Source organism: Saccopteryx leptura, chromosome 10 (genome assembly GCF_036850995.1).
Source record: "Saccopteryx leptura isolate mSacLep1 chromosome 10, mSacLep1_pri_phased_curated, whole genome shotgun sequence".
NCBI lineage: Eukaryota > Metazoa > Chordata > Mammalia > Chiroptera > Emballonuridae > Saccopteryx > Saccopteryx leptura.
In genome coordinates, this window is record NC_089512.1 from 32,363,478 (window position 1) to 32,382,176 (window position 18,699).

The 18,699-nt window shown below is 43.3% G+C and overlaps 1 protein-coding gene across 3 annotated transcripts in view; it reads left to right on the forward strand.

Annotated features, from left to right (window-relative positions):
* TBC1D5 (TBC1 domain family member 5) overlaps window positions 1-18,699 on the forward strand; it is a 495,717-nt gene that overhangs the window by 459,789 nt on the left and 17,229 nt on the right. For all 3 annotated transcript variants that reach the window (XM_066350480.1, XM_066350479.1, XM_066350482.1), the window contains one exon: window positions 13,984-14,083. In XM_066350480.1, coding sequence (XP_066206577.1) covers window positions 13,984-14,083 — 100 coding nt within the window. The remainder of the gene's footprint in view (window positions 1-13,983; window positions 14,084-18,699) is intronic.

The window sequence follows — 18,699 nt, forward strand, 5'->3', positions numbered from 1 at the left end:
AGCTGATGTAGTGGGTACAGGATCTGTTGCAGGGCTCTCTACCTTCTTAAAGAATTGTTCCAGGCTAGTCTGGTACTAGTTCGCCCACGTAGTCCATAAGTACGACATTAATGGAGTAAGCCAAAACACTCACATCTCAAGTTTTTAAAGTTTTTATAGGAGTAAGCATCCTAAACTTGAAACATCCTATGTGGAGACTGTTGTAATCCAAGGATCCCCTGTAAGTGGCATGGGATATATTTATACTAAAAATATTTGTTGATTTTCTGAGATTCAGAGTTAACTGTATATCCAAGATTTCTATTTGTTATATCTGGCAACTCTGTCTTAAGAACTTTTGTTTTTGTTGTTTTTTTCCAAGAACCATTCCCCCAAGACTTCCCCTTAGGTCTCATTGGCCAGAATTCTTACAGCCATTATTATAAAGGTAATGGGGGCCCCTTAAATCCATCAGGCCCAGCTCGCCCCACAGCTTCGGGTTAGGCCCGCTCCCTCCTGAGATCAGACGCATGGCTGCTGGCCCTGTTAGGACGTCAGGGATGGGCGCTGAGAGCTCCGGCCTCTACACAGTCACAGTTTAGTCAGCCCCCTGCGTGCCACCATGGCCTCTAGACCACAGCTTTTCTGCAAACAATTACCTTTGTGGAAAAACACATAAATGTAAGGCATTTTTCCCCGAGAAGGAAGGAAGAGGGCTCAGAGCCACCAAGTGTGGAATAACAAAAGGTTTTACTGAGTACAGTGCATCCCGCCCCGCAAGGTCCCCTGGCCCCGAAGAAAGATGGAGGCTAGGGAAGTTGCACGGATTAAACCACGTGGGAGATATTTAAAGGGGTCCCTCTAGGGAGGTTAAGCTAACATGACGTGGTGAAATCCCACTGGCTGGTAGACGGTCACTTTTTTCCAAACGGTTCTTGTGAAGCCTCCTTTGGCACGCATGGTTGTGGGCGGTCCTAGCCAAAGTTTGCAGGTCTGAGTTCCCCAAGTGACCATCCCCCATTATCCACCGACCTTACAATAAACTTGATTGTCATGAAGATATTCCTCTTCAAATGAATAGTCATCTTCAAAACAGTCGGCTCTAAGGCAGTTTATCTGCACAAAAATCACCAAGCTGTGCAGAATCACGTATTAAAAACCACAGGGCTGGATATAAAACAGACTCATGGACAGATAAAAGTGAAGTGGTTACCAGGGAGAAGGGCCTGGGGGGAGGGGAGTAAAGAGGGACAAATACACGGTGACAGAAAGTGATTGGACTTTGGGTGGTGGGCACACAACACAATCAGTAGTACAAATGCTAGCGAGATGTTCACCTGAAACCTATGTACTCTTATTGATCAATGTCACCCCATTAAATTTAATTTATAAATAAAAAAATAATGGTACAAAAATTAAAATAAACACAGGGCCCGTGAGAAAGATGGGGTTGGGGGAAACAACATTTTACAGCTTTATTGCTGTCACACCAAACAAGGCTGGGATCTAATAAGAGTGATAGCATGGTTTTACATACGTTAGATGATTAAGAAATAAGTTAATACTTCAATAAATATGATCCTTTACCTTGAACAAGACCTGGAGCCTGGTTGCGGAGGTGGACATTTGAAGGTTTGTAGCTTGTGAGTTACCACAATGTAGTGGAAGGAGAATGATCTGGAATCTGACCAATTGGGATCCTGGGTGTCGCCCATCATACACGCTGTGAACTGAGGTGACTGGCAGGTATCTGAGGTGTGCACATCTGTTACGTATTTGTGTAATCCTACAAGCCTGGATTTGGCTCCGTGCTGTTTTCTGCATTCGCCAAGGGTTTCTTATGGGTGAAGTATATGAGCAAACATGAAATTCACGTTATACTCATTTGTTCCCTAATTTGTCAGTCTCGTTGGAACAGATTCACATTTTTGAAAACAAGCATTATAACAGAACTGACTCTACACTGGGTTTCACGTATAGCTTCTGATGTTGATGAGTTGGGAGAATAACGATAGAGAAAGATGGCACTTTTCTGTATTATTGTTTTTGTTACCAGTTCAGTAACCAACAGTACTATGTTAGTTAGATATTTTAGAATAAATTTATTTTATTAGTGGTTACATACATCCAAAGTATTTCATAACACCAGCTGGCCCCCGTGAATGTCTGGGCGTCAGAGTTCTACAGGGGCACCTCCCTAGGGTAAATGCCAAGGGTTTAAGGCACAGGCGGCAGGCCCTTGACCATCTCACCCCATCCAGCCTTATCTTCAGTTCTCCCTCTGCTTCCTCCTCGACCCTTGGAAAGCAACAGCTATTTCAGTTCTCCCAAACCAAACACGCTGTCTCACACCTCTGTGTTGTTTCTCTCCACTGTATCCTCTGACCAGAATTGTTCATTGGCCACAAAATTCATCGAGTTCCTTCCAGTCCTAGCCCCAAGCACCTTGTGTCCCATGGAGCCTTCTCTGCTCTGAAAGCTATAAGCACTGTCACTAAGCAACTGTGGCCCTGGTTAAGCTGCAAATTCCAGAGTCTCCCCCCCCCAAAAAAAAACAACCTACATAGCAGCTTGTTGAGGTGAGGAGTGGCCAGGTTATCTGTAAATGTGTCCTTTGCCTTGACTTTCCGAGAACTACTTGTACTCAGTGAAAAGGCTCTTGCAGGCACTTGTCACTATCACAGTCTCCCTTGTGGCAGATGTTGTGTCTGGCACTCAGTAGGTGCTTAGGAATGAATGAGTAGTGTTGAGGGTACTATGCGCTATGCAAGCATTTGAGTGTATTAGGCTTCATTCTGGCCTCGAGGGCCTGAAAGGTCACCCCATTTCCCAAGGGTCGCACCAACCCCACATAAAGGCTACAGGGATTGTTGGTACATAGTGAGAGACTGAGTTCTAGATATCAGCGTAAGGAGTGGATTAATGAAAGTGTGTCAGGCATGCAAATAAAGCAGGTGATACAGGGAATTACTTCCTTCTCACCTTTTCTTTTTCTTTACAGAAGTCTCAGAATTGGTAGTGTTTGTGTTCATCAAAGCTGTTCCAAACCTTGGTTTCCTTCACCAATCATAACTTAAAGTGTTTCTTAAACCATGCTTGATCCTCAGCTTGGATTTGCTACATGGTGCCTTTTTGTTGTTGTTGTTGTTTGCTTGCCTCTAATTGGACTTTGGGAGGGTCATTAGTCCAGAGAATGATGGGAGAGGGTGCACATTGTATTCTCACTCAGGGCAGTTAGCTTTGTCGTAAGAAAAACAGCCTTCCATCTGGGTCAGCCATTGTGCCGAGGCCTAGTTTTTGGTGCCAGAAGCAGCCAGGGGAAGCACACAGATGGTTCAGCCCAGCCAGCAACGATGAGAAACTCAGCTGGAGTCCCTGTGCTGGCTGGGTGGTTTCATCCGCTGATCTGATCATGCCTAAGTGGACAGGGAAAACCCTTGTTCGATGAAGTAACCTCCATGCTCATTGGCCGAGTGGAGAGGAGAGCTATGTTCATTTACAAAGGATTGGTCAGGTTGCTTAATTATAAGAAGACAACATGGAGGTGTAGCCTAAAAGTCCAAAAGTTGAGAACATTTCTCCACACAAATGCCATTTAATAAGCCCCCAAACACAATCCTTCTATGAGAGACTTTTTTCCAAGTTAAAATGTTCAAAAGAGAGGCAGTGGCCTTAACAGTTATACTTAACTTTTTTTTTTTTTTTGACAAAGACAGAGAGAGTCAAAGAGAAGGACAGATAAGGACAGACAGACAGGAAGGGAGAGAGATGAGAAGCACCAGTTCTTCATTGCGGCATCTTGGTTGTTCGTTGATTGCTTGTTCATGGATTGCTTTCTCATATGTGCCTTGACCAGGGGGTACAGCAGAGCGAGTGACCCCTTGCTCAAGCCAGCGACCATGGGGTCATGTCTAGAATTCCAGCTCAAGCCAGCAACTCCACACTCAAGCTGGTGAGCTCACGCTCAAGCTGTCTACCTCGGGGTCTTGAACCTGGGTCCTCCACATCCCAGTCTGATGCTCTATCCACTGCGCCACCACCTGGTCAGGCATGCTTAACATTTTTATGCCTTTTGAATTTTTAAAGGCTAGAATGTTCCTAATATGCATATAATTATTTTAAATGGTACTTTCAGGATTTGTACAAATTATAAGGTTTGTAACTATATGTAAATAAGGTTTTATTCTTCCACAGGTTACACATATGTAAGGTTTTCTAGTTAAAGATTTTATTTTAATTCCCACTGTATTTATCTCAGGATTATAAGTTTATTCAGTTTACTTTAGAATTTGTAGCACATGATACTATGTTTTAGTACCATTCTTGTCTGTTTATTCTGTTTATTTTATTTTTTTATAAACAGAGTCTAGAAAGGAAAAACTGGATTAAAATAACTCATGGTGTTTGAAATGGCAGTAGGCCTAAAAGCATGTTTCTAAAGCTTAAAAGTATTTAACAAATATTCATTTTGATTATTATAAAAATGTCTTCAGGAAATGAGAGCTGGATTTACCTGCCATGGATTATGGAAATATTCTGCCTTTTTTTTTACTGCATTCATGTTTGAAAAGTATCTTTTATTCTCTGATACTTACAGCCTTATCAAAATTACAGAAGAGAGCATGCATAATCCAACAAAATTCATTTATATTTGGTTTTAAAATAACTGCTTGTGTTTAAAGGAAAATAAATTGATACCGAATAGCCTAAGAATTAGTTCTAAACAGATAATGAAGCCACTGTGCACAGAACTGACTGAGGGAGGTTGGAAAGCTGCCTTGGAAGCCTGTCATTCCCACGTCTTACCTCCCAGCATCCTACTCCGGGTGAGAAGAGGTCTCCTGGACTGTTACCAAATAAGCACGTAACCGTGCCGCCATCTGCTAAAACTGCCTCGGAGTAGGGAGTTAGTGAAGTGTTTCACAGCCTTTCCAGGGGGACTGGAAGCTGTATTCAGAAGGAGAGGAGAGCATGAGGGGAGGTCACCTAACCCTTGCCGGAGTGTGGTCCACAGACCAGCTGCGTACTCGTCCCCTGAGGGCTTGTTAGCAATGCAGCGTCTCGGGGCCCAGCCCAGGCCTGCTACAGGAGACTGCATTTACCAGCGGTCCCCAGGGAATGTTGTACATATTAAAAACTGAAAAGAATTATTCTAAGTAAGATTAATTGAATACCCAATCAGAAATGAGATTTTCTATAGATAAAGCATCCTGGTGTGAACAAGTTCTCCTTGTGTGATGGCTAACTGATTATGGTTACAGAATGCTTTCCACAGGGTCCTCTGCTCTCAGCGTCTACACGGATTAGCTCGTTTGGTCCTCAGAGGACTGTGAGGTCTGCTGTGAGGTGCTTGTAGTTACTACCCATTTTACAGATTAGAGATCCAAAGCATAGAGAGGTTAGCTCTATCTACAAAAAAAAAAAGAAACTCCTCATGACTGGACAGTGGGAAATTATTGCCTTATTAGGTAGAACCAAAAGAATAAAATGGGGTAAGAAATGAAGATCTTTATTTGCTTCCTCAGTAGGCAGCTGAATACAGGAAATGACTTTAATTTTGTGAGCCTTCCAAGATCTAATTTTAAAACATTATTTATAATCCACATCCATAGGCCCCACCTACAGCAAACACGTGGTCCAAGTTAAGTACCTTAACCTGCCAATACCTGTGGCTTCAAAAAGATGTTTGGAGCTCTTTCACATGTAAACCAGTGAAGCGAATGTGGACTTGATCTATCATTGATCAACTCTAGAGATATGCTAAAAGTCAAGTTGCAATTGGGTGGAGAAAATTTTTGCATGGAAAACTAAGTTTCTCCCTATATTTCCCTAGGTGTCCCTTCCTCAGCTTTCCCTGGGCTGCCCCAGGGGAGGGTTGGGAAGGTCTCCGTCGGTAGGGCCAGCTAAGGGGTCAGACTGGCAAACACTCAGCTCCTTGCTCACCTCACCTCTGATTTTAAGCAGGCCATTTTTAACTTTATAAATCACAAGGAGGCAATATTTTTTTCTTTCATTTTGGTAAAATAAACCTAAAATGTACCACTTTAACCACTTTTAAGTGTACAGTATAGTTCAGTAGTATTAAACTTGTCTAACTCTTTTCATCTTGTAAAATTAAAACTCTTTATCCATTAACTAATAGCCCTCTATTCCCACAGCACCCTGCACCTCAGCCACCATTCTGCTTTCTGTCTTTGTGACTGCTGACAACCCTAACCACCTCATATGGTATAATTATACAGTACCTGTATTTTCTGGAGGAATCGGTGTCCTGCAGGTTCACCCATGCTACAGTATATGTCAATAATTTCCATGTTAAGGCTGAATAATATTCCACTGAATGCATACACCATGTTTTGCTTATCTATCTTGATGGACACTTGGGTTGCCTCCATGTTTCAGCTCTTGTGAATAATGCTGCTATGACCATAAGTGTGCAAATATCTCTTAGAGACTCTGCTTTCAATTATTTTGGGTATCTATCCAGACGTAGAATTGCTGAATTGTTTAATAATTTTATTTTTAATTTTTTGAGGGACTTTTATACTCTTTTCCACAGCTGCTGCACCATTTTACATTCCCACCAGCAGGGCACACGGGTTCCAATTTCTCCACATCCTATTGACATTTGATATTTTCTGGGTTTCTTTATCTATTTATTTTTCTTAAGTGAGAAGTGGCGAGGCAAAGAGACAGACTCCTGCATGTGCCCTGGCCAGGGTCCACCCGGCAAGCCCACTAGGGGTGATGCTTTGCCCTTCTGGGGCTGTCTCTCCTTTGCTTGGCAACCAAGATATCTTTAGCACCTGAGGCAAGGCTATGGAGCCATCCTCAGCACCCAGAGCCAACTCAGTCCAACTGAGCCATGGCTGTTAGAGGGGAAGAGAGAGACAGAGAGAGAAAAGGGAGGAAGAAAGGGAGGGGTGGAGAAGCAGATGGTCACTTCTCCTGTGTGCCCTGACCAGGAATTGAATCCAGGACATCCACATACCAGGCCAATGCTCTACCACTGAGCCAACTGGCCAGGACCTCTGGACTTTTCATTGTAGCCATCTGATGGGTATGGATGGCAATTTGTACTTCTTAATCCTTTTTGTCTTCCTACCCAGTCCCCAACCCTTCTCCCATCTGGCAACCATCGATTTGTTCCGACAGAGTCATTCTTTAGTAGAACTTAACTTGTTTTCCCAATTAGTAGTATTTAATGGATTGTGGATAAATGTTCTCATATGAAAACAATGTAAAAGTTGCATAATATTTCTGTTTATGCATGCTACCTCATTACATAAGTCACCTATCCTTAGACATTTAGGATTTGTGTGGACTGTGTGTGTATGTTCATGTTGCCATTGAATGTGTGGATGAATATCCTGGGAGGATTTTTGGTTTTGGTTTTGGTTTTTGTTTTTGCATATATCCATAGTTCCTTGGAATAACTTTCCAGAATTGTATTAATAAACTAGAGACAACAATAAACTGAACATTTATTGTTTCCCACATGCCAGGCACTGCGCACAGTACTTCCTCTGAAAACTCTCATGTGATTAAATCCTCCAGCACTCATATGAAGTAGGAATCATTGTTATCTCTGTTTTATAGACAGGAAGCGGAGGCTCGGAGGGCGGCGCTGTCTGGCCAGGGCAGCCGTGGCGCGTGTTGACTCCGAGGCTTGTGATCATGCGCCACGTGCCCTCCGGCATGACTGCACCATTTATTTTTGTACTCCTAGAAAGTCTCCGTTGTGTTCCTCTTCCAGTTCTGTCCCCTCCTCCCCCCGGGAGTGTCTTCCTCTGCTGATACCATATGCTCTGGCTTGGTTTTCTTCCGCATCATGTGTGTATGTTTTGCCCTTGTGTACGCCACAACTTCCTCAGAGCATCCATGGCCTTCCCACTTTTTTCCTCGAGACTTTCCATTTCCTGCACTTCCCACTTCTTGTTCACCCATCTGTTCGAAAAAGACTGGGCGCCTTTCCTGTCTTCTGGCCTCTATATTTAGCTTGTGCCTGCTGCCTGCAGTCGGTGTCGGTCTCCTGTCTGCTTCTCTTGTGATCTGAAGGCGCCCCCTTGGAAGCCAAGCAGCTCTCCACCCCGCGCGCGTCCTGCCCCCTTTTCTCCCAAACCCAGGTCCCTGAGTTTAAGTTAGTCCACGGACAGACACCGCTGCAGCCGCTGTAATCATTGAGCGTGGTGCACGTTCAGAGCAGTGGCCACACCATCTGCATCTCAAACCCCAGCCTCCAAAACATAATTATCTGAAGTAAAACTGTAATCGTACTGAATGAAAAGGGAAGAAAAAGCTTTCAGCCAAACTTCAGCTTCTGTCACTCTTCTGACTTCTTTGTTTACTAGGTTCTTGCCTCCGAAGATATCTTTATCCATCATTTCTTCTGGGCCAAGTCCCCCTCCTTCTTTAAGACTCATTAAAAATGCTGCGTCTTCCAGAAAATCTGCTTTCATTTCCACCTCTGTACGTTGGAAGCCACCTGCCCTTCCCAGAAAAGTGCAGGCTCCCCTTTCAAATCTTCTGCAGAACTTCCCTGTGCGTCCCCTGGTGTTATATACAGGCCTTACTCTTCTAAACTTGTACAGGTCAGAATTTATATCTCATTCATATTGTATTTTCCACACAAGGCATAACACAAACTAATATATTTATTGCGTAAATTCATGAACAAGTGAATAAATAATAAACTATAAAAGCTTTTCCTAATATATGGAATAGCAGAAAAATATGGAAGCATTTAACATAAGTGATATATAAAATCCATATATTATAAAACAGTTTAAACAACTGGGATAGATAATACTGTTCCTGAGTAGAAGCATAATGACACATCAACTGTTTTGGGTGAATAGTGGTGGAAACACCACTTTTTAAAAAGCAAATTCTAAACAAATTATTTCTTCAGATACAGTCAAAACGAAAATCATTCAGCAGACACAACAAAACAGAACACAACCAATTATGCCTAAAAGTTTTTTGAAGGTAAACAATGTAGTAAGTAATTGGGGGTTAGGACTTACCGTGTTAATTGCTGAATCTCTCTTAAAGGAGACTGGATATAAGATGACTCATTGGAAGGACCGTAGTAACTAAGCATGAGAAAGAATGTGCACACATGGAAGAAATGGGAGGAGTGGGCCGAGGGACTTCCGGTCGCACACAGCTCTCTAAACCTTGCCTACACACCAGGAATGCGTTTACAGAGACCCTGTTTCATGTAGGCGATACTGAGAGACTCTACCTTACAGTTTTGTGGTGAGCATTGAATGAGGTAATGATGCCTGCCATGCCCAGGGTCTGGAATGTTGTCATCGCTTCAGAAGGGTCAGGTGCTCCGTGTTTGTCTCTTCCAGGGGCGTGGCTCTTGTCGACCCGACAGGGCTGCCCAGTATGCTGGTGAGGTGCTGCACGCAGTGGGCTGCCTGCGGCCCCACCTCCTAATCCTCCATCGGGGTCTCGCCTTGCACGTAGATGTTGCTGTCCAGAACTGAGGACCGTGATGGGCTCTTAATCCCTAATTAATCTTTCTGGGCTAAGCCACATAGAGTTTTTAAAACCAGAAACCAGTGTTTTACAACAGTGAATCATAAAACCCTGTATTTAAAATCTATTTCACTGTTTTGACCTGATTATAAAAAACTTTTAAAGGAAAGAATTGTTGCTTTTATTGAGGTCCTACTCTGTGCCAGATACTCTTCAGGCTGTTCTCATTTTGTTCTGCCCCGATCCTGCTCCGTGGGGGAGGGGACCAAGAACTGAAGGCACTTGTCCAAGATTACAGAGCTTGTAGCGAACCAGCAGAAACTGCCTTTGAACTTACTGTAGTTGCATCCTCTCTACCTTACTTCCTTCTGTAATTGCAGACAGGGAAAGGTAAATACAGCAAGTCCTCAGTATTATCTGTATGCTCCGTGACTCCAGTGAAACGACTTACAACAAAACCAACTGTACTGTAGGCTAATTGACATAAACAAGAGTTAAGTTTCTATGACATTTATCAACTTTGTAACAAAACAGCGTTGAGTGAAGAGGTGTTAAGGGCCTGCTGTACAAGAAACATTTCTCTTCAGTGTCTTATTTATACATAAAAATTACACTAACTGGTTGTTTTCATAAAACCTCAGGCAATTGGCCAAGCATTTGTTTTTTATTACAGAGGACCAATTTAATGAAAACAAATGATTAAAGCTGTCAGTGTGTGAAGCATGTTGGTTGGGAAGAATGTAGAGCATGAGAAGCTAAGATAGCGATGTTGTGAAGGGAAGTCAACTCCACAATTTTAGAAGCCTGATTCCTGGCTTTCTTTTATCTGTAATTATATAGTGAAGAATACATGTCAAGCCACCTTTTTGCCTCCAAATGATTCCGTTTCTATTTATAAAGTCTGAGTGATAGTTGAAAGGCTTAGGAGTATTTTAAGATTAAGCAAACTCTAGAGGGATAATACACTGGATTTCTAATTTTCAAATGGAAGAACATCTTAGGCCCCTCGACTTCTTTTAACCGGAGTGCTCTTCTTATCTCATATATCAGGTCTTTGTGCGAGCTTTCCTTTGGGAAAAATAAAAAAGGTTTCAAGAAATGGAAATTGCCTTTTCTACAGTACAGATTGCATTTGTATTGAGGTTTACTGGGGAGTTAGGCAAGCAAGATGCTCCGCACTGGCCTCCGGAGCCCCAGGCAACATTTCAGACTTGGAAAACACTTCTCTACACACTCACGCGGTAGGTGCAGTGGGCTGCGTGCTGTAGGGGCTTCAGCGTACACTTGCGCACGTGTGCGTTGCACAGTGCAGAGGGCACAGTCCACCACGTGTTTACTACAGTAATGCTCCTGCTTGCACAGTGCAGTTTTGAGGGAGAGACCCCCTTTGAGCTGCGCCCCTCCACCTGCCCGGCGCCTCACCACCAACAAGCCTGGTCCATCTCCTCCAGCATGTCTCCTCGGAAGCGCTTCTTCCCTCCCAGCTTTTAAAATAAAAATAAACTGAATAAAATAAATCCATTTAGGTAGGAATGTCTGGTGGAGATTTAAAGTTCCCAAGCACTTTTGCATTTTTGAATAACAGTTTTATTGAATGTATGGGAGTGACATTGGTTAATAAAATTATACAGGATTCAGGTGCCCAATTCTACAAGACATCTTCTCTATATTGCATTGTGTGTTCAACACCCCAGTCCAGGTTCCCTCCATTTGCATTTTTAAAGGAGTGATTCCTGAATCCAGATGAAACTACATAATGCAATAGAGATGTTTTAAGCCAGGAGCCAGTGCAGTTCACTCCTCGTGCCCTCTGTCTACTCTGGCTGCCAGCAGCCCAGTTGGTAGCCACGGGCAGGGAAGAACTCAGGCCACAGCTGGCCCTTTCTTTTCACATACTGCTTAGCTCTCACCTCACTGCAATTCTAGGATCATCTGTTCGGTTTGTGTCAGTAACACATTGAAATGGCAACTTCTTCAGTAGAAGGGACAGGCGGTAAGGACCAGCATTCCCACAGCAATTATTCTTATATAATTACGAGACTTTTGTGTGCTCTACTCATACTCCAGTAATTTATATGTTTCTTATTCCAACTATAAGCTCCATGAGAGCAGAAGGTCTGACTTGTACCTTCTCCAGAGAGTGCTGAATTTAGACCCAGGTTAGGTAGAGGCTTACTTAAAGTTATGTGACTTGTAAATGACAGGATCAGAAATGCAACTCAGATTTCTTGAGGCCGTATACCAGTCCAGTGTTCTTTCCATTCTACTCCTGTTTCAGTTATCTGTTGCTGCATAGCTAACTACTCCAAAAGTCCACTCCTCAAACACCAGCACTGCTGTTTCTCATAGGTTCGTGGGGCAGACATTTGGACAAGGCTTGGTTGGGCTGCTCCTCCGTTCTGCATGATGGTGACTGGGTCACTTGGCTGGCTTCAGTTGGGTTGAGCTGAATGGTCCAGTAAGACTTCATTCACATGTCTAGAACTCCGAGCTGCTCCTGTGGCCCCTTTCTCTCATTTTCTCTCCTCTCTTTCAGTATTCTAGCCTGAACTTCTTTATAACATGGTAGCTCTCTTTCTCTAGTGAAAGCAGAAGTCAGCAGGCTTCTTACACTGGCCGAAAACTGCCACGGTTAGACTTCTGCTGCATTCTCTGGATCAAGGCAAGTCACAAGGCCAGCTCAGGTTCAAGGGGAGAAAACAAGATGTACACCAAGGGAGAGACTTGATGGTGGCCATCTTTGGAAATTCCCCACAGCTGTCATTAACCAACAGACAGTTTCCATTCTTCTACAATGTCCTAATAGAACAGGGAAACTCAGCAGAGACAAAGGGCAAAGAACAATACCCTGAAACACCTCATTCTTTTTCACCTTAAAGCTTAGCCAAAGAGAAGATGCCCCACCTCCCCATAGGCCCCTGTAATCACTCCTTGGCTGGGCTGCCTCTGGTTGCATTGTCTTTATTTGTGCATTTGATGAGAGGTCCCCGCACTTGGTGGGACATGTAAGGAACATGGTTAGTGCTTGGGTTATCCTACAGTGGGCCCTTCTCAGTAATTTGCTTTTACAGCTACTGCTCTATTTTCTGTGTCAAGCATTGAAATTCATAGTTCTAGGGGCTTGTTCTCCAGGCAGCAGTTAGAAAGAATACTTTTCAGTGGTGCATATGTGTGTGACTAAAATGGATTACTCCTACAGTAACCTTTTCAGCTGTTAAAATCCACCTATAAGTCAGATTAGACTCAGTCTCTAAGGAAAAGCATCTCTCCCCAGGTTTCTCTTCCCTTCTTACTCTTATGTGAAAGGACAAGCATCTGAAACTGAAAACTCGATTTTCCAGTCCATTCCAGCTCTTGCAACATCTTTTCTTTTATTCTAACTAACTTGGTTTAAAATATCCTACCTAATGAGGATAATTCTCTTCTTCTGAGAAAAACTCCCTTAATCTTCTAAATGTCCTTGGGAAATTTTTAAATGTATTTTTTTTTTCTTTAAAAAAAAACAGACTTTTTCCTTTTGTTACAGTTAGATTGTTTTTTTTACCATTTAGATAATTACTCAACGCAGAGTATTTTTCCTAGAAACAATCCAATAAATAAAATGCTCCAGTGCCACATCAAGAAAGGAAATGTAAGAGTAGCTATTCACGGGCTGCAGGGACACAACTCTTCCAAGTGCTTCAGGGAAATCTCGCTTTTTAAGAGATTATCATTGTCTGGAAAGTGATGAAATTTGTCTTATACAAATGGAAATCTTTTGTTTCCCAAATGTGTGTGAGAGAAAATGTAATGTTTTTGTACCAGCTGCCTGGGGAGTGTAGTTCACTGAAATCCAATTTACTCTCCCAATTTGTGCGGCTCAATAGTTATTGAAGATATTTTATATACTTTTTTATACAAGGTTGTGTGGTAAACATTTACACATGGCACAAAGCTAGTATTCAAGTAGAAGTACAGGTTTTTCCAACCTCCATTTTACCCTTCCTCAGTTTATTAGTAGTGGCAAAGGTGAGTTTGTTCTTGTTTATTTATTGTTTTCTTTTGTTTTATCTAGGACTGAAAAGACATTGTGCCTCTTTAAAAGAGTCTAGATCAGGGATAGTCAACCTTTTTATACCTACCGCCCACTTTTGTATCTCTGTTAAGTAGTAAAATTTTCTAACCGCCCTCCGGTTCCACAGTAATGGTGATTCATAAAGTAGGGAAGTAACTTTACTTTATAAAATTTATAAAGCAGAGTTACAGCAAGTTAAAGCATATAATAACAATTACCAAGTACTTTATGTTGGTTTGCTAAGTTTGGCAGAATAAATCTTTATACAACAACTTACTATAGTTAAATCTATCTTGTTATTTATACTTTGGTTGCTCCGCTACCACCCACCATGAAAGCTGAAATGCCCACTAGTGGGCGGTAGGGACCAGGTTGACTACCACTGGTCTAGATCTTTGGAGAACTTTGGGGATTTTATTCGATTTTTTTAAATTTCCATATCATGATTCCTTTCATTTTAGGAAGAAGAATTAGAAGCCCAAATTTCCTTCCTTCAAGGACAGTTGAATGACCTGGATGCCATGTGCAAATACTGTGCGAAGGTGATGGACACTCATCTGGGTGAGTGGACTCCTTTGGCCCTGGGGATAGTGGTAGTTGTCACAGTAAAAGCCACTAGGTCGTTGTTAAACTCTTTAACATGATCGATTCCCGGCCAGGGCACACAGGAGAGGCACCCATCTGCTTCTCCACCCCTCCTCCTTTCTCTCTGTCTCTCTCTTCCCCTCCCGCAGCCAAGGCTCCATTGGAGCAAAAAGATGGCCCGGGCGCTGGGGATGGCTCCTTGGCCTCTGCCCCAGGCGCTAGAGTGGCTCTGGTCGCGACGGAACGATGCCCCGGAGGGACGGAGCATCGCCCCCTGGTGGGCGTGCCGGGTGGATCCCGGTCGGGCGCATGCGGGAGTCTGTCTGACTGTCTCTCCCCGTTTCCAGCTTCAGAAAAATACAAAAAAAAACAAACAAACAAACAAACAAAAAAAACTCTTTAACATGAATTATCTCAGGAACTCCTCACAGCAGTCCTTTGGTGGGTACATTGTTACTGTTCCCATTATACAGATAGGGTGACTGAAGCACAGAGAAATTAACAAAATTTCCCAAGATTGTATCACTAAGAAATGGAGTAGAAATTCAAAATTAAGCAGCCTGACTCTAGTTTTCAACTCTTTAACTGCTACACTGTGTAAATATCAATCTACCTCAAACCAAAACAAAATGTTGAGCTGTCAAGATCAAACAGTCAGATTGATTGTGCCAACCTGGCTATAATTACTAATGTAGATTATTTTGACAATGCTTTCTTTATTTTTTAAAATACTATAATATATTTTTAACAAACTGCCTGAAATGCATGTCAGGACCACATGATCTTTTCTTCCTTCTGACTGTGCTTAGATTCTAAGAAATGTCCTAGTGTACCTGTGAGTCATACATACATCATCTTAGAACAGCGATTCTCAACCTATGGGTCGCGACCCCGGGTCGCGACCCACAGGTTGAGAACCGCTGTCTTAGAAAGTCTTCAGCCATTACTCTCTCTACATTTGTAGAGTTCTGTGTTTTGTATTAGAAACGGTCTCTGTTGGAGCACATATGTATTAACTTCAGTAAATCTATGTTGCTTGCAAAAGCGTTTCTGATGCATGTTAACTATTTTTCAGTCCACTTATGGACATTCTTTCTCCACTGTGCAGTATCTAGCGTGTGGAGTTTGGGAACAATTAGGAAATAAGACATGTACTACTCTAATGGAAATGGCCTGTGTGCTGCTCTATGAGTGTGGAAAAATGGCGATAGGAAGTGTTGCAAGAAATCAGGATATATCTCACCTCTGAGGGGAAAGTGGAGAGAATCTACCAAGACCCCTTCCCACTGACAGGGGCCCTGAGACTGGCTGGGGCCATCACTATGTGTGTGGACTCTCTACCTCGGACTCCATCAGTCTCTTCGCCTGTTAGGTCATGAGTCCATTGCATGTGGCCAGAATGGCTGTCATTTGGATATTGTAAACTATCCTTGCCTCTGGCAAGTAATGAATGTTCCCTTTTGGATTTGGAGAGACACTGATCTAAGTTGTTGGCTGCCTACCAGTGTCTTAATAGGCAGCCGCCTAATTTCTACTCTCTTTTTTTTTATTTTTCTGAAGTGAGAAGCAGGGAGGCAGAGAGACTCCCGCATGCACCTGGCCAGATCCACCCGGCATGCCCACCAGGGGGCAACACTCGGCCCCTCTGGGCCATTGCTCTGTTGCAACCTGAGCCATTCTAGCACCTGATGCAGAGGCCATTGAGCCGTCCTCTGCACCTGGGCCAACTTTGCTCCAATGGAGCCTTGGCTGTGGGAGGGGAAGAGGAGGAAGGGTGGAGAAGCAGATGGGCACCTCTCCTGTGTGCCCTGGCCAGGAATCGAACCCAGAACTTCCACACACCAGGCCGACACTCTACTGCTGAGCCAACCGGCCAAGGCTTGATTAAGACACTCTTGACCACTTCTTCAGAGAAAGGGTTCAAGAGGAGGAAACAGCAGGAGAAACCCTGGAAGGTCATCAAAAGGGCAGTATCTCCCATCACAGCATAAACCCTGTCACATCGATTCCACCCCTTCACAACTATGTTTATTTATATGCTTCTTTATGACAATTGTTATATAAATCTAAGTTGAAGTGACTCATAGCATCACACTTTAAGATGTAGCAAAAATAAGTAATGAAAAGGTAGTTTATATATAAATGACTATTATGTAGTAGATAACTGAGTTTAGTTATTTAATCTTCATTTTAAAGTGTGTGTGTGTGTGTGTGTGTGTGTGTGCACGCACATATTTTTGTTGTTGTTTTGTTTTGTTGCTTTTCTGGCTACATGGGTGACCTTTTCATTACTTGATTTCGGTTTTGACCAAAGTAGGAGAACAAAGAAGTGACTGAGAGAGAGATTTCCTATAATTCCAGAAAAATCCCATGAGGAAATTTCCAAGTTGTTTGGTCCACACAGCAGCTTTACTTAAGCCTCAAAATTTTCCAACAGCTTTTGCTCTGATTTAGGTCTTCCAGTGAGCAGTACAAGAGCATTTCTCATCGCATCGGAGCGGGGGGCACTTTAATTAAAGGAAAGCCCGTACCAGCTGTGAGTTTTCAACTAACCACAAAACTAGATTAGTGTCTGCGTTTCACTTTCGGCCAGAATCCCTTCCCGTAGCCTGACTTCTCTTGCCACACAAGCGGCGTGACCGCATTCGCAAAGCGGGGCTAAGACTTGCTGCTGAGAGTTCCCAGCCCCGGACGCAGACGCGCTTGCTGACCTCAGCGCAGTGCACCGCGGGTTTATTAACGGGTCCCTGTGTTGCAGGCAGTTTTGATTCTAAGCAGAAATTTCAGGAAAACATGAAGCTTAATTAAGGTGAAGTTCTTGATTTACTTTTTGACTTACTGTACTTGCTTTAAAACTGACTTGAGTACCCTAGTGTTTTTTCCATGGTGTTTTTTTTTTTTTACTGATTATTAAAGTATTGTAACATTGAAGCAACTGAAATATCCATTAGAAAGTGATAGAGTATAATTCAGATAGGCAGTCTTTATAAAAATTAAAGTATTTTTTAATTTATTAACATGAGGTGTTCATGATATATATTATTAAGTGAGAAGGGCCGGTGGCAGAATGGTGTGTATTTGATGTGGAAATAACTGGTAACAGTGGCTGCCTGGAGAAGGGGAGATTATACAGGGACTTTCCAAGGGACCTAATCTATGCTTGGAAAATGCGGGACAGTCCCTGCAAGTCTGTAGATAGCTTCAGTGCGTGGAACTGACACCGGGTCAGTCTTTATAGTGCAGGCAAGAGTCGGCCGTCAGAGCGGCTGGATGCTATCTGAGGAGCAGACTGCCTCACGTGACATCAGACAGACACAGGGTGATAACCAGGCTCTGTCACTGCTTAGCTCAGCTGATTATGATTGTGTCCTCTTATATAACATGGAGATAAAAGTATCTGTCTTGTCAGTGTGTTGCCAGGATAATATATTTTTAAAGCCCCGCACAAGGCATGGCCCAGAGTAGGTATCGACACAAACCCTCTCCTCGTTCCCTTTAACTCTTAACTGTCCCCTCTCAGGAAAGATCCTGACTCATCCAGCCCAGGACTGTAGTGCTGAGGAGTGAGTCGCCGAGGGCCCCACCGCTGTGTAGTTTATGGAAGAGCTGGGACCAGTGCCTCGTTTCCCAACACCTAACTGAATATTCCTTTATCGAGTGATGCAGAAAGATGGTGGGATTTGGGATGTGTTGGCTCTAAGGTCACGTGTCTGACTCCTTGAGTGAGGCTGCTTTATTGGGACTGAGCGATGCGTTGCTCTTATTGACGTGAGCACTGAGGAGCCCCTGCTGTGGGCCGGGCCAGGGCAGGAGCTGTGGGCAGTGCCTCAGAACTTCTTCCACCGGTAATTGTTTTCCCCAGGTTCCTTTCATTTCAAGAGAATTCTGTATCACCCTACATTTTCATCAGACATGTAGTAATATCTTAAAATGTCAAGTATGGCTCAAGGCTATGATTATAACTGATAGAGCAAATATAGAGAAAAGCCTTTCAGTTAAAAATTACAGAAAGGCATTTGTTCACATCGTCCTTTAATTAGAGGCAATACAGCTGACAGGTTGGCAGTACTTCCTTCTAGATCTGGAACCCAAAACTGAAAGAGTATTTGTTTTATCAAAATTCTAATTTTACTACCTCCACAGAATTGAACTATTTGAATTTAAAGATTTAGAGACAGGAATTAAAAAGAACTGTTTTATTAAATCTGGACTTTTCCTGTCAACTTCAGAAGACTTTTTTTTATGTGTTCATTCTTCTGTTGCTATAGTGACTCCCCTTCCTGTCATCCTGACAGCTGAGTTGAAACCCATCACAGTACTGTATTAACCCCTGGGGCTGAGCTCAGCTATTTTTAGGTGTGCGGTACCTCACACACCGCTGCACGTGGGTGAGCGCCCGCACTCCTCCCTCTGTGAGCAGTGGCGCTGAGCTGCCCGCTGTCACCTGGAGCGAGCCCCTCCCCTCTGGCCTCTCACGCCCACCCCTGCCGGCTTCCAGTGGCGGTGTGCCCGTCAGTGCTTTGGTGCTTAAACACTGGTTTCCAGCAGCTTGCCCTTTGGTGGGTGGTTCATACAAACACTGGGAGGGTTAA